The 17038-nt window shown below is 38.3% G+C and overlaps 1 protein-coding gene across 2 annotated transcripts in view; it reads right to left on the bottom strand.

Moving 5' to 3' along the window:
• Positions 1-17038, bottom strand: part of akap12b (A kinase (PRKA) anchor protein 12b) — a 41634-nt gene that overhangs the window by 9058 nt on the left and 15538 nt on the right. The window contains exon 2 of one of the 2 annotated variants that reach the window (XM_055021453.1): positions 11603-11678. In XM_055021453.1, the coding sequence (XP_054877428.1) occupies positions 11603-11678 (76 nt within the window). Of the gene's footprint in view, positions 1-1453; positions 1694-11602; positions 11679-17038 lie in introns of those variants that run through there. The other variant, XM_055021454.1, reaches the window with a different exon arrangement.

The following is a 17038-nucleotide window of genomic DNA, read 5'->3' as shown; positions in this document are numbered from 1 at the left end:
ATTTTTTGATTACTAATCTAATCTAAATTCATACATTCACAACCAGTTTATCTGAGCTGTTTTCAATTAGTCCCCAGAACAGAAAAGGCTATTAAAGAAAAGCGCGGGAGGGGTCACACTATAAGTAAGCCACATCTTTGTATGCCTACACTGTCAATAAAACAGGAACCATGCTGATTTAACAGACTACTGGCATCTTCTCCATCTTTTTGATCTCTGTCTTCTTGCTCAACCAACCGTCAAAGTCCTGGGACTGTAAATATTTGGTGGAGGAGGACAAGCAAAGGCCGGGAAGAATCTAAAGTTAAGCTGGATGGATGTAGGGATGAGGGTGCAGCATATTCCTGACACTCGCCATCACATTTGAGATGCTTATCTCAGCTGGAGACATATCCTCGTGTGTGAGGGTGATATTAAATATCAGAGCTGCAGCCAATAACTGATTGTTGTAAATCTACTCCAGTCAGCGCTGAAGTCAGGTTGTGTTTCTGTTGGATGACTCGTTTTGGGGTCGCCTTTATCTGCAAGGGCGGGGGCAAGAGACTGTATACAAATACACGAAAATACTTTAATCTGGGTCTGGAGTTTTAAAACAATAGCAGTCCCTTAAAAACAGGGCAAGGAGGCATCGTCACCCTCCCTCAACGGAGACGATACTCAACACCCCCCATACACACACTAACATCTTTAAAGGTGTGGTCAGAGCATCTCTGTTTGTGCAGAGGGGGGAGGACATCAAGACTTATAATCCACTCAAATAAAACAACATTGTATTTAACCGGTGAGTTTCTAATTTATCGTGATGCAATCCTGCTCTATTTAAACCACCCTGTCGAGTTAAGATGAAGAAAACTGGGAAAGAGGATATGTTTTGGCATGCAATCAATTCCAGACTCTCTCTCTCCCCACACATCCTCCGTGAGTAAATATCCCCAACGGGAGTTAGAGTCCCGCTAATCTAATAAAACACCTCACATCATGGGATGCAGTGTGTTGGCTCAGATGTTGGTCTGTACAATAAAAAAAAGAAAATCAAAGATGGACACTTGCTGGGCAATTTTTCACTGCAAAGTTTGAAACATGTTTAAGATGTTCTCACTTAATCCGGATAATAAATCCAGAGATTATTGTTACCAAATGCAAATGCAAAGTTAAGTAAAGCAAATTTTCTTACTTTATGATGTTTTGCGGTAATCTAGGCAAAGCTTCCTCCAACTGAGATCACTCATCCATGCCAAAACATCCAGAAACCACAACGCAAACTAACCACACCCTTAGTACAACAATGCTTTTGGTAATATTCACTTACACAAGGAAAACACACTTGAATGAGTCTCGTAGTATTCAAATCAAATGAATGGATACAGATTTACAACATAAGTAATTTGATTTAATTCTGACTTTGACAGACACAAAAAGCAACAGTGTTTCAGACATAAAAAGCGGTTCCTACCTGTTAAAGTAATTGTTCCAAGCATTGGGAGAAGCCAGAAGAAAAGCAAGCCCAAAAAAAGATGCAACAAATTAAGATTTTGAAAACTGAAGACAAAAAAAAATCACAAGTAAGCTCTAGCAGTCTACTATTTCCCTTCCCTTCTCTTCACACTTTGTAAAAGTAAGCCTTCCCTCCTCTGTGTCCCTCTGAGGGCTTGAGTTGTTTCTTCTCACTTCCAGCGCTCCTCAGTCAGTCAGCAGAATGAAGTGAACAGAGGTCTCCACACACATTTCAACAGACTGACACACATGTCACGGTTAGGACCACCCCTGCCTCCCCCTTTCTTTTCTTCCCACCTCCTCTTGCCTTTCTTCAGCTGTTCTGAATGAACGCCCCCACCCCTCCTCGCTGCCCCAGCGCCTCCTCCCTGTCCCCACTCAGCCCTCCATCCTCCTCTTTCTCCTCTCCTATCCACTCCCTCAGAACTCATCATCCAGCAACGTCTGAGGCGCGTCATGTGATATTTCAATTCAGATATGATGCTTGCACCAGCTTTGCACATCTAGAAACTGACTGTTAAAGTTTCATTTAGAGTCTCTATGAAGACTCTAAATTAGATTCTCAGTTGGTTTTGGGTCTTGACTTTGACTGGACCATTTCAATACATGAATATAGTTTGATCTAAAATAGTCACCATATCTCTGGTTGTTTGATTCTGATTATAGTTCTGCTGGAAAAATGAACCTCAAGTCTTAACCAGGGTTTAGAATAGCTTTTTACTTTAAAGTAAACACACATATTAACATTCCAGACCTATTCAATAAATTGGAAAATGATTGAAAGCTCCATGTAGTTCAGTAACTCAGTTCACAAGATGAACACATTATAGATTTATTACATACAGACTTGTGTTTTAAAGACTCTGTTTCAGTAAATTATGATAATTTTCAGCTTATAGTTCAAAAAAAGATAATATTTAAGATTAGTATAATACATTAAGCCAATAAACCAAATAAAATTTTGAAAAAAATTGTTTAATTTCTAGTTGAAGGTTCAAAATGCACTTTTAATCAGGCAAATAAGTTTTGTTTGAGTGCATTTGCTAATTTATAGAATGACAGTGCTTATGTAAATGTTTGTTTGTACATTGAGAAGAAATTTGTTGTTTCTGTGGACGAACATGGCAAATAAAGCTTATTTTGATTCCAGCTTCTCAAGACAGGATTTAACTGAAACCCCCAACATAATTCTGCCACCACCATGTTTTACCACAGATGAAAAAATTCTTAAAATTTAATAAAATGTATTCCTGTAAAGGTCACATCTTTATACATTTTCAGTTTTGGGCATCTTTTAAAAATAAGGCTGGTTTTTATCCTATTAGTTTTATTTTATTTATTTTTTTATTTTTTAAAAGCAGTCCTAAAAACACGTTCTCTGTCTTTCCTATAAAAGGAGGCGCCCAGCCTTGTACATCATGGCTCATGTCAAAAGTACTGCAGGAATGCTGATTGAGGTAACCCAGAGTGAACTTCAGCACTTTATATGAACACTAATCTCCCAGCTGGCTTTCATTCAGCTTCTAAAACCTAATAAAAAAGCACAAAACTTGTCCTTGAACATGATTGTTCATATCCAGATCCTCAACTTAAACCATGAGCCAGGAGTGCCGCCAAGTCTTCACACGGCTCCTGATGTTTGAATGTTAATAAGGGCCCCTCTCAATTGCTCCAATGCAGACACGTTTACCTCTGCTTTCGTCTGCGGTGGGAGAGAGACCAGAAGGAATGCAGATAATTCCTCAGGTAAATACCAGCATAATCAGATCTGTCACACTTCTGCATTGTCCCACAAGAATGTGTGAATTCCAGAGAGCTCCCAACCGAGTGATAACGATAGAGGAGCTTGAAAGTCTGACATCAGCGTCCCCCCCCCTCCTCATAGAGAACAGATCTGAGATTCCAGGTCACAAGTCTGCATCTGTAAATTTGGTACTTCATCACGTGCGAGTCACTAAATCTGTTTGTCTGTTCTGCAAACGTCGCTTGCAAATCGTTCCTTCAGTGCAATTAGAAATTGTTTGGAGTTGTTTGGATGTTTGTGTGCAATAAACTAAGAGGAGGAAGTTGAAAATCTAATAAATCATTTTGGAGAGAAAATTTCAGTGGATAACAACATTATTGTTTATGACATTATGCAGGAGGAGACTCTGCAATGCTGCAGTGTGAGGCGTCCTCTCTCCAACTGGTAACAAAGTTAGATGTACTCAGTCATAGGAATATTTTATTCCAGCTATGGATTAAAAAACGGACTGTTTTAAAATTAGTCATACACTCTAAATGTGTTGCAAGGATGCAGCTTTCTTTCATCCCAGTGACTCATCTGATGGGTATGTGACTATTTGTACTCCGCTACATAACGGCCACTACAGCGGCGCATTATGCTGAGTGGATGGTGAGTCAGGCTGATGGGAATTTATGGAGTAAAACCGACCCGCATTTCCTTTTTCTCTCTGAACTTCCTTCATGTGACTCACCCACATCAGTCACATTCCTGGACTTCCATACATACTGACACATTTTTATTTAGACAGCAGAGGGAAACTGCAGACAATACAAAATGATGAACAATTTTCTTTTTGCTTATCAGTCTCTCTTGAAGTGTGCCACATAAGACGCATAAGTCTGAATGAATGCTGAATATTAACGTTTCTCAAACTTTCTTCATAATGAATGAATGATCATCCATTTTGGATGATCATTCCAAACTGGAAATGCCTTCTTAACTCAATCTAACACCAAAATAGTTGTCTGCTTCTCTTTGTTGGTCTCAATAATCAAATTAAGCTGTTAAACATCCTGAACTTCTTGTGGCTCAGTCATGACAAGGCAGCTATCCACAATTTATTTATTCTAAAGTTAGGAGCCCAAGAATGGCTAAAATAGTTTCTTTGTGTCTTTGTTTTCCATTTGATCATTAGCGCCATGACATCGCACACTCACTGCAATGACCAGCTGATAAAGATAAAGATCTTTACTTCAAACGGATAAAACTCAAAAAGGACGAGCAGATTTCTCGATTACAAGCAGATGGATGTAAACAAGAGCCGGTGGCTGGTTATCCTGTGATGCATTTATCTCTGGACTAGAATATTTCCCAGTTGCTAATTGGGATGGATGGATGGATGGATGGATGGATGGATGGATGGATGGATGGATGGATGGATGGATGGATGGATGGATGGATGGATGGATGGATGATGGATGGATGGATGGATGGATGGATGGATGGATGGATGGATGGATGGATGGATGGATGGAGTGAGGGATGGACGGACGGACGGGATCAATAAAGTATGCTACATACATATGATATGTGCAGTTACTGTTAAGCACCATAATTTTTAACCAAAAATGGCAAATAAAACATTAGCTGGATATAATAGAGTAATAGTATGACTCTGCCTTGATGTTCAGGCTTTTGAACCATGAACTATTTTTGTGTTTTACAGAACTGGATCTAGCACCAGTCCTGGTCAAGCACTTGAACTATTTTAGTTCAAGTGGGTTGGAAAAGTTCCAACAGACTTGGTCATTGATAAAAATAAGAAAAGTATATATCCCTGCAGCTTCTCCTAGCTTTTAAAGTGTGACAGTCATACTGGATTTTAAAGTTAGGTTTAGTTGAGAAATATTTCTCAATCCTCTGGGAGTCTTCATGGGCCTTTCTGCTTTCTGTTTGACAAAATTTGATTTAGCAGAAAGTAAAATTAAGTTGCCTTCGGGGGGCTTTTCTTAAATTCTCTCATAAACATCAACAGAACAGAAAATGTTATGGCGGAGTCTTCAAATGTCTTGTCAGCTCAGAAAAGTAATATATCGACAAAAAACTTTCACAAGACGAAAACAAGTCGAGGGACACTTTTTTTCTTTGTATTCAGCAGAAAAATGCTGCTCTGATCAAAACAATCCTTCATCCAAGCAGCACATTTTGGCACCAAACTTCAACAACACAGAGCTGAGTTGTTGGTGGCTGACGCCCCGCTTATCTGGTCGGATCAGAAAACCTGCCTGAACCGAGGAATGTTTGAGGTGGGGTCTTGTGTTCAGACAGGAGGGAGAGGGAAGTGGGGGATTGGGGTGATGGGTGGAGGAGGCTTTTTTGTGGCTTATAAAGAAATGAATGACATCACCGGACAGCTTCGGAGACGCCGCCTCTCACACTTCCAAGAACGGAAAAAGATGATGTTAAAATAAGTGGAGGAAATGAGAGAAGGTGAGAGAGGCCAGCTGAGACCAGAGAGATTTGCTTCACTGTCTCCTTTCTTCTATGTCTTTTGCTCTTTTATCACTTTGTCATTTATTCCTCCTGTTCAATCCCACTTTCTTTTCAGTCATTCCTGCACTTCAATGCCCCAGTTCTTCTGTTGTTGCACCAGGCTGAAGTGATGGATGAAGAATGTCGGACAGGACATGAGGTCAGCTCTTGACATCATCACTTCCTCTTCCTGCTGCTCATTTCCTACTGTTACGGTCACGCACTGTGCACAGTTTCATTCAGGGGACATGAATTACACGATGTAGCGTGATAAGAAGAACAGTACAGCTGTGACGTCTAAGTAAAGCGACAGAAAACATTGTTTACAGATCCTATTGTTGAAAGAGAAGCTCTTTCACCAAACCATGTTCTGCAAGAATTTGCCATCTGTTACACACATCCTCACTTTCTTTTGCGGTCTTGAGATATCTGCATCAGTAATTTGGCCTTCCAGTTGTTGTCAGGCATCCTCCTGTCCGTTAGCATGCAGGCACGCACACATGGTAAACCAGAGATGTGCACTTTGAGGGTCCCTGCAGGACATTAACTTATGTAAATGATTGAAGATAAATTAATGAGATGATTCCCAACTTTTAGGTTAAAATTACGGGTTGCAGTTGAATAAATAAATCTTTCAATTTGAGCTAATGATGCTTGAATAAAGAGAGTGGTAAAATTGACTAGTTTCCAGACATGACCTAGCAACAACCACTTCAGTTTTTTCCGGGAGGTAAAAATCATATCTGACTTGGAGTTTTGCAGTGGCAGCTGCACTGATAATGAAGGGGGAGAAGAAGGGACCCGCCACATTCTTGGTCCATTCTCTAAAATCCTCCATTTGCCTGGGGGAGGTTAGGAGTTAAGGATAGAGATTAGGTTCCCTGATGCCGGGACAGATGAGAGAGGAGCGCCTGAGGAGACAAGTGGGTCCTGAAGACGGACGGGGCGGGCAGAGGGAAGGTAGGACAGTCTTGGTGGGAGGAGTTTTAATTTATTTTATTTGACATGAAAACTTCGAGCTTGGTAATTTGACTGAACACAAATGTTCACAACTTTTTATTTTCTCACTTCCAGCTAAACTTTCCAGCTAAATGTGGAATCAATACAGTTTGTTACACTGTCACCAGGACAGTGTTTCTTTTTGTGGCAGTAAAGCTTAGAGAATGTTTATAGTCATTAGTTTTCACCTCCCTTAATTGGTACTTTACTCAGTTTCATCCTGATTGTGGAATCATGAACTCTGACCTTAGCTAAGGAACGTGAGCCCTGCAGTGCTTTGGATGTTTTCCATGGTGACCTCCTGGATGAGTTGTAGATGCTCTTTTAGAGTAATATTAGTATTCATACAAAGTTTACCACTGTTTGAGAGTTTTTAATTTGTTTTTGAGCGCAGCATCATGTTTTTTTAGTCTGTTTCAACTAAAAGTTCTGTTTAAGTTACTTCTTATTTCTGGTACTGAAAAGGCCTGAATGTGTCTGATGCAAAGGAACTCAGATTTGCCAAGTATTTGGTTAACATAACTTAATTTAGCAATTTTTATGTTTGTTTGGATTTTTTTTTCCATATTTCACAAATGAAAGTGGTGTTTTTGAAACACATAATGTAAAGATAATTTCTTCTAGATGTGTCCCGTCTATGTAAAATATATTCTGCTCATCCCTCAGTTGAACATGAGATCAACGTTTGGTAATATAGTTATTTATTGGAAGATGCTCCTAACGTAAATTCGACCTCCTTCTTTGAACTTGAAAATATACTTCACTGTCCTCTTTTACTTTTGTTTTAAATTAATTTATTGTCTTCAACTTTGTTTATTCTTTTATCACACAATTTCCAATAAAGTCAAAAATCAAGAATGCACAAAATGAGCGTGAAAAGGTTTTATAAAGCAGAAAATGTGTTGAAAAAAAATCCCTGTTTAATGTCTGAGTGAAAGTGTCTAAAATGTTGAACAGGCTTCCTTTACAAAATTATAAAACAGACCACTCAAGCTGTGTTTAGATAAATCTTCCTATCTAGTCCACTAAGAAGTTGAGCGTTTCTAATTGTTGCTTACGTACAGTATGTACTAACTTACTGTGGGTGTGTCTTTAAAAGCACTCGCTTTAATTGAACCACTGCCTGGAGAACAAATATTGTAAGAGACTAAGAGGCTTTCAGGGATTCTGATGCTTTCCTGTCACGTCTCTTCCTTTTCCTGAAGAGAAAAGTAATTTCACGTCTGTTGAATGGATCATCGTCTGAGAACACCTACATCCCAAGTCACAGACAAACTATTCCCTCTCAGGGGGTGAACAGCTAGTGAGTGTCGCAGGCTGGAATGCAACAGCAATGTGGGCAGAAATTCAAGAGGAGCGATCCAGTGGCTGGATTGTGTTATAAACCCGAAGCCTCATACACTGAGATCAGACGGAGCTTAAGTGAAGGGAGAGGTCTCTTCCACAGGCATGATGAATATTTTGGCAACATAACTCTGCAGAGGCCCCAGAGGAGCACTGAAATCAGTCAGACTTGAAATTAAATCATGTCCACCCATAAGACAGACTCACATGTTGTATTTATGATAAACTAAAACTTCTTCGTAAGCTTGCCATTGATTGTCAGAAACTATGTAAAACTTCAAACCATTAACAACCTTTTTTGGCACCATGTTTTTAGATTAAATCTCTGATTTGAACTTTATTTTTTTTATATGTTTGCACAGATCTGAATGCAATCATACCCAGAAAAACCCTTACAAATTTCCTCTTTTTAGTCACATTTACAGATGCATTTTTGTCGTACCATTTAGGATTTTATACCAGAAAACAACCTAACAACTAAACATTTCCCTAACTTGTGCATTATAAGATGCAAATTTAAACATAGGCAGAATTATTTCAAATTATTAGAAGAAAACATATTTTCAAAACATTTTCAGTCCATTTTGTTACAAGTTTGTTTTTACCTTTATTGCAACTTTACTAAAACAAAAACCATCCGCTGGTTAAATATAAATGTTTTAACTGCATAATTAAAGGCAATAATGATATAAAATGATCATTTTATTGTATACATAAAGTATCTGGATGATTAAAGATGATCAAATAAATGAGTCACACCCATTTATTTCCATGTTTAGTTCTATTGCCGGTGAAAACACCATCAGCCTCGTTATCTCCCAGTGAAGCTGTCCAGAAATGTGTGTTGCTTTTTTAAATCTGTGACCCGACCTGGAGACTGCGTCAGCACTCTTGCCAGCAAGTGACATCATCTCTGATGTCATTCCTTGAGTCCCCAGTGCAGCTGCAGCTGTGTACACCCACACCCTGCTAAAAACCAGCAACCTAAAGGGAAATGTTGTTAACACAAAGGCTCAAAGTCAACATCAACAATGAGCTCTAATTGTTACCAGTCAAATTAGATTGGAAAAAATGAGAAAAAATGCTTTTATTTTGGCAGATGGTCATGTATTATACATCTCTTTTTGATTTACTTTGCAGGACCGGTACTTTTGCAGTGATGTAATATGTGACTGCATCATTTATAAGATTTTTTTTTTCCTTTCTCAATCTATTTTTACCTCTCCTGATTTTTGCTTTTTGCATGCCTCTACCTCCTCACAGTGCCTCGTCCTGAGTCTAACATTTATGCATTTCCATTTTATAAATCTTACTTTAAACCAAGCACTCTAAACTCTTTTTTCTTCAGAATCAGTTTGATTTTCAGCTTTGAACTTGATGCAGCTTTTTTGACCTGTGTGCAAAACATCACCCTGAAAACACCCACACCCTGGTAAAACACAGTGATGGTGGCAACAAGCTGCTTTTCTGTAGTAAAAACAGGTAAACTAGTCGATGAGTTACAATGAAGAGATTCAGATCAAGAAAAAAAAATCTAAATAAGAATGTGGGTAACACTTTATTTATTTATAACCATTTGTAAATGACACGTTTAATGCAAAGTTGTATTAAAACTTGTATTAAAATTCCATTAAAAGTGTAAACTTTGCATTAAAAGTGTCATTATGTACTGAGTTAAACTTCATGACAACGTCATAACCTTTCATGTTATATTATGTCAGTCTTATGGACAGCCCTTCAAATGAAGAGTTACCAGAAAGGGTGTCAAGATTTCAAAATCGGTGTTCAAAAAGTACAAGGCGGTTTTTAAAGCTACAATTTGTAGACTACTTTTTGTTGAAATATAATAAAATGATGTTAATTAAAATATTGTGAAGTTTGTGGATGTGATATTCAGTTGCTAGAAACTGAAACTTAACACATGCACATATGTGTCATTAGGGGAGTCCAAAAACAAACCGTCCTTATCAATACTGCCTCAAACCTTTTGGTGAGTGCAGTTTCACATCAGGGCTGGTCCCCCAAACTGTAAACAGTATCTGAGAGCAGCGCAGATTACAGTTGTGTGCTTGCATGCATGTCAGCCTTTTGACGTGAATCCTGCCTTTTGTTGTTGTGCGGTTTTTTTCCCCCGTTATCAGACAGATTCCTCTCCTCTTCCTGTCTCCCACTATTAGCTGCTGCCTTTATCAGGCAGGACAAGAGAGCGGTGGAGGGATGTGAAAGCCCTCCATATATTTCAGTTTCTATCTTCCCTCATTGTGTGTCTCCTTTCCTCTCACTCCCCTGCATTCCTCCAATCTGTAGCCGTGAAGGCCTTTCACAACTTCATGCATCTTACATTTTTTTGTCCCCTCACATGTTATCTTTGGTTTATTGGAAGAGAAGAGAAAGATTAGAAAGAAAATACAGGACACATTTCACAACATTTTTTGAATTTCAATCTTTCTATGGGGCCATGTGACTCACTTCAAACACACACACATTTTCTTTTAATTAGGGGAAAAACTCATCAGGATAGATAAATTTTGAAATATTTGCCACCCACAGAGTCTACAGCTTTTCTGAAAGCCTCGTTATATAAAAACAGTGTTTGTTTCTGCACGCCCATAAGCTAAGGTACATGTCCATCCTCACTTTCTTCTGTCTTCTATATCTTCAATTTCACCAATTTACTAATGATACAATATCAGAGGAGCCACTGAATTACTCCCCACTCCTCTATTTGATGGGTTACTCCTTGAATAGACAAAATCACTTCATTAAAAAGCTTAATAAACAGGTTATTTGACAGCACAGTGTGTGACATATGTCTGTGTTTTAAGTTGGATAGGGTTACTCCTTCCTGGGCCAGAGTAGATTATGAAGTGCACAGGTTGCTTTGTCCGGGGCCCGGGTCAAGGCCTGCTAAATATTTAGGGAAGCCATACACACCCCTGCAGCCCTTCCAGACCAGGGGAGACAGGACAGAAACAGAAAACAAAATAAACAAATGAAGCTTTAGAAATAGCCTTGCACGGCAGGGGCTGGCTTGAGCGGCTTGGTGCACATGTGAATTTAAGCAGATACACTATCGGGCCATTGCTTTCCAAGATTTAGTGAAGGAAAAGCATATGTTTTGCATTATCTATCATATTAAACTCAGAAATGTGTTGTAAATGTGATAACTTGATGGCGCTAAAGGAGTGAAACGTGGATAAAAATATGTTGGAACGCCTACATATGTGGATCTGTGTGTGTCCATGTAGGTGTCCTCCAAAGTGTTGACAAATGGATTAGTTTAGGATCAGCGCCGGATCATGCAGAGCCACGAAGACATCTGCAGACAAGGAATTCTCATGCCGGCTGAAAGCCGACCCCACACAAACACGCTTACCTCCAGCCGCCGCTTAAGACACACACAACAAGATCCCAAACGCAAACACACACAACCACTATCACTTTTTCCAACGCACCAGCCGCAGGAGCGGCAACCGAAAGCAAACACACAATCACAATCACACACACCTTCTGCTAGTGTGTTGTCCTCCGAGTGTCCATTCAGACTGGTCAAACTGGAGATTTGCCCATTTTTCTCCAAAGGCTGAAAGAAAAACAGGAAAATGACACAAAAATCAATAATGAACAATAAGTATGCACATTTTAAAAAGCTTAAAATGCAACATAAAAACTGATTTCTCCATAATTCAGCCAGTGTTGGATCCACCAATCCACACACAGCTCTAACTTGTCTTAAAAACATCTATCTTTTACAAAGAAAATGCACTCCTATTAAGAATGACAACTTAATTGCAGAGTCTCCAAACCCACTAGTAAAAATTTACTATTTACTTCTATTGAAAAAACATATTATTGAAATCTATATCTTAACAACAAAGTTTTATTGGACTTGCTTCTCACTTCTGATGTCTGCTGTTTTGCAGTGAAGCAACAGAGTTGAGGTTTCTTAACGAATCTTTCCTTTATGAAACCTTTTGGCTACATCAAACAAGCATTAGCAAATATATTACAGACCTAAAAACAAGCTACTAAAATAATCAGCCAACACATTACAACAGAGATAAATATGTAATATATTGTGAATCCCTATACGCCACCTTGCTGGTCATAAATGTTCCTTTCCCCTCCTTTTCTGTCAAGACATAAAAATTTGACAGAATCTGTTTGAACTGCCAAGTCAATGGCTTTAGAGACTTTTCGATCAATATTTTCTTTTCCACTTATCTTATAACAGCACAATTTAGTGTAAATCAAATTTTAAGTTTTGTCCAAATAATTCTGTATTATATGAGATTCAATGTGTCAACCCAGTCCACTGAGAAACCACAGCGCCAAGATCCTGTAAGGCCAAGAGTGAGGCCACATGTTTTTCAAATCAATTTTTTCCATGTTAAAAAAAAACCTATTTCAACTTTGATAAAAATCCCAAAATGCAGAAAGACCAAGTCGGGACCATTTATTTGCAAAATGTCCACATTAATATTCACAGCAAGGCAAGTGAGTGATTAGTAGTGAAAGCTTCTTTTGATTTTCTTTACCATAGTTTACCAATATTTAACCTTTCCAATTCAGGACTTAGCTTCAGAATTAGGAACATTTTACTATTTTAAGGTCAAAAAACATTTCCGAAATGTTTTTACATAACAAGGAAGGATATCTTTAAATCTTTAACCGACTTAAAGAAATTATTATTTTACATTCCAGTGCTGGGGCCATCCCACTAAGTTAGTTTTATATTGCCCTGTGAAAAATAGTAATCCCTTCATACACTGACAAACAAACTCCTCCAAAGGATGAAACTGTATCTCTTAACAAGTTTCCTTCTGTAACAGAAAATACATGTTTAAACAACTTTATTACACAATTTCCATCGTATCTGACCACCCAGAACATTTGGTTTAATAAACCATAATAACATAAACTGATGAGTTTACATGTGTTTGAATTCAGATGAAACAAACATTATCCAGTGTGTTTATTTGCCAGGCATTTAATATGTTTGATTGTAAATATTATAATAATGAAGCATTCAGAGGTTTTGTATGTTTCAGATTAGGATGTTATTGCTCCTTCATATCTACATGTTTGTTTTGTTCTTGCTATAAAAGTTCGTGATGATCCTGTAGCTGTTAATAAATCATGAAAGGTTGTCAAGTTCATACTTACATAAAGGAAATATTGTAAGTATAATGATCCAGTGTGTTAATAGGTAAACAACACACCCTGGATCATAAGACCTTTTATCTGAGGACCTGGCTGAGTTTTTCTGGTGCAGCTTCAGCTTACAGCAGGACAAAAGCAGGCAGCTCTAAGCCTTTTGTGTGTCACAGCCAGGGGTCTGAGTAAGCCAGGGCCCCCACTTCGAGGTGCTAATATAACTAATGGACAAGTTAGGCTCTGTTCCCAGCCGCCTGGGACAGGCTAGGAAAAAAAGACGCCCGGGATCTGAACATACAGGAACTAAAGGGTGAAAAACAAAAGCGGAAAAGGAGAATGCTGACAAAAATGTGGTTTTGCAAAAACCTCTTAATTTGGCTCACTTTTACAACATTTCAGATCAATCCTGATTGGTTTACATTGTGCTGTGATTAGCTAAGCTACTCTGATTCCAACGGACTATGAGTGATTGAACGTGAAATCGGATCACTGCATCTAATTTTGTTGCAGGCTGGTTGTTCTCACTCAGCTAGCTTTACCAAAATTCAAAGCTTCACTGCGAGGCTTTCGCACAATGCAACTACTTCATCACTCATGCTGTCACTTAACTAAAAGGTTTGATCCATGTAGAAACATGTCATCTCATCTGATACGTGAGTGCAACATCAGTTCGACTTCAGCTGAAGTAAGAAGAAAGTACTGGAAAACTTGGAATAACCTGACAAATTGCATAACAGTCATTATACTTGCAAAGTCTGCTCCATCAAATTAGCAACATGCAGGCTACACATTCCTCATGGCATCATTTGCATCTCCTGCACAAGGATCCCAAAAGGACTGATGACTTTTACTGAGAAATAGTTTGTTTGAATGGGAAAAGATTAAACACAAAAATGTTCATGACTGGACCAGATCAAACTTCTATGTATTTTAAAGAGGATCAGTTGGATTCCATTCATTTATGTCTCTGTGCTACACCATGTCCATTTACCAGTTTCAGGACCCGACCAGAACCCCCGAGTGTAAATTACCTTGAGAAATAATGAGATTTGGTTATATAGAAAAGCAGGCTTTTATATAACTCCCCAACTTGACTTGACTTGAATGTGGCCGTGATCAGCTTATTTGGATTTAAAGTGACAGGAGTCGCTAAAGCAGGCAGAACTGACTAGACAAAAATCTCATTATATACCAAGAATTTTGTGCAAACAATGAAATGAACATGTTTTGCATGGCCTTTAGACCTATCCTAAACCTCTTCAGAAAAATATAATAAGTCACCTTCAATATCTGTATTGAATTATAAATTTTCTTTTAAAAATGTTAACATACTTTGGAGCCTGGATGAGATTTGGTGTCTGGGAGCCATCTAAGCTGACCTCCAGACCTGCAGCAACCCAACCCTCGTCTTCTCACTCACGGTTGGCATTCCCGGCATTCCCTGTCCTCCTGGCTGAAATTCCAAAGACCCTCCAACACCTGACTCCACCAAATGTTCACCTCTGCCCCCTTAGTTAGCCTGTCACTAAGTCATGTAGGCAACATTTTGATGAGTTCTGACCATTGGAGGAAAATGACAAAACAAGTGTTCCTCATGTGAAGTCTGTGCATCACAATCCTGTCTTTGGGTCCATCGCTTTCCAAAAAAAAGCTAGCAAAAAAATTAATTAGTTGAGAGCCTTAGTTTTTACATCATTGTTGGAGGTTTTCTTTATCATAAGACCACATTGAATTGGTTCTAAAACTAACAACTAACAACAAGCTCACACTAAATTCCTTGACTAAATCATGAACTTTCACTGCCAGTTGTGCATTTTTTTGATGTCTGCCTGGTCACCATGGTCTGCCACAAAGACCTAAACACAGACTCCGTTGTGCAGAAACAGCAGAGACGACTGGTCACATAACAAAACATCTGACTGAGAAAACAACAGCATGAACAAAAAAACAAACGGCTTGTTTTCCTCCTCTCTAATTGTCGGTGTAATATGATCAGAGTTAATTTAGTCTGCTGGGGTTTTTTGTCTGGGAATAGTTTTTTACTGGTTTTGCTGTGTGTATTGGGAACAGGCGGACTGAGGCTAACAATAGCACTTTAAAGTCTGGGTGATCTTTTTTATATTACATCAGCAGATTTCTTTCAACATATATAATGCAAATTAAGTCCAACAAAAAGATTAAATGCGAGACATACTTTAAATTAAAGATGAAATCTCTTTAATTGCATGTGCAAATGCATTGGGAGCACTGAACAGTTTATTCAAATCATGAAGAAGGTCATATCAAATTTTGCAAAAGTATTCAAATTTACCATCTCTTATTGTTTCTTTTTAATGCGCAAACAAAAATAATAACAACAAAGTAATTATGCATTTCATGGCAGCCTGAAAAACAAATATGGTGAATATTTAGCTTAATTATCCAGATGATCTGATGAGGGTCATTTGCCATCTTATATTTTCAGTTTAATTCTTTACAATTTGGTCTTTTGAGGATGTAAAAGGAAATGAAACCTGTGGGATGTATTTCTACCACCATGCTTAATTTTGTATTCAATATACATATACAAATGTATAAAAATGGAGAATTGGTAGATTAAAGCTGCTCCTTACTATTTTATTCTTCATGTTTCTTCTGGAGTTACCTTCTGTCACAACTCAATGGAGATTACTCAGAAAGAAATTATTTTATTTTAACCTCTGCCAGGGGAAATGACTGAATTTCTCTATTGTATAGATTACTTAGGTCATATTTAGGAAAGCATGTGCACCCTGTCATTATCAAAGTAAGTGTGGCCAAAGTTAAACGTATTAGAGAAAGCCTGCCTACCTCATTGTGGACTTTGAGTAAAACCTCAATGTTAAAGGTCGGCTGGAGAGAGATTTAATTTACTCCTTTGCTGTTTTTTCATAGGCTTCTCTGATTAACTTTACACCATTGTTTTTATTTTGTTTCCTGTTTTGTCTTATCTGCCTCTTTTATTTCCAAGAACATAGAAAACCTGCTGCTTTCTAATTCACTTGGTAAAGGTCAGCAGTGGATATTTATGTCCTTTAAAGTACCAAACGCCCCGTGGAGGGAGTTAGTTATAAGGAGGTTGACACAGGCGGAAAGTTACATATTAAACTTTTGATTATTTTTACAGCAACAACGCACTTATTTTTAATATCTACTTAAACAAAACCCAAATTTAATAATGTCCATGACATTAATTGTGCAGAATAATTTCAGAACCTTTCAACTGTATGTGCAATTGATTCAAACACAGACAGAAAAAGCATGAAACCTTTTGGTTTAAATGTGGTTTCACTTATTTGTGTCGTTCAACAGAGACTTATGCAGTGATTTAACATCATGATGGGTTTAGGGGGGTCTGCATAAATTGAATATCCTGTACCACATAGTAATGTTTTCAATCTGACCAATAAATCTGCTCTAAATGTCCATCAGTAATGAAGTGGAAACAGCTGCTATGGATTCCCTTCATCTGGCAGACATGGTCATTTTATTATCAGGCAGTATAAGCGCTGCTGAGGAGGAAAAATGCTATTTAATGCTCTGACGTTTTAAGTTGCACAAAGATTCTTCAGCTGTCTCAGTGGGAAAAAATGGATTGTAGATCAGAAACATTAGCTATCGTGTTCCAGCTATCCAAACAGGGACATGTGCACATTCGGGGAATCTTGCAGCAGGAGATAACAAGCTTGAAGACTTTCAGCAGCGTAATACTTATTTTGTGACAGTTAACCTCCCTACCTCTGACCTTCAAGGCGTTCTTGGAGTTTG

Source organism: Poeciliopsis prolifica, unplaced genomic scaffold (genome assembly GCF_027474105.1).
Source record: "Poeciliopsis prolifica strain line A6 unplaced genomic scaffold, Auburn_PproV2 SCAFFOLD076, whole genome shotgun sequence".
In the NCBI taxonomy this organism is placed as follows: Eukaryota; Metazoa; Chordata; class Actinopteri; order Cyprinodontiformes; family Poeciliidae; genus Poeciliopsis; species Poeciliopsis prolifica.
This window is presented reverse-complemented; position numbering and strand designations above follow the sequence as displayed.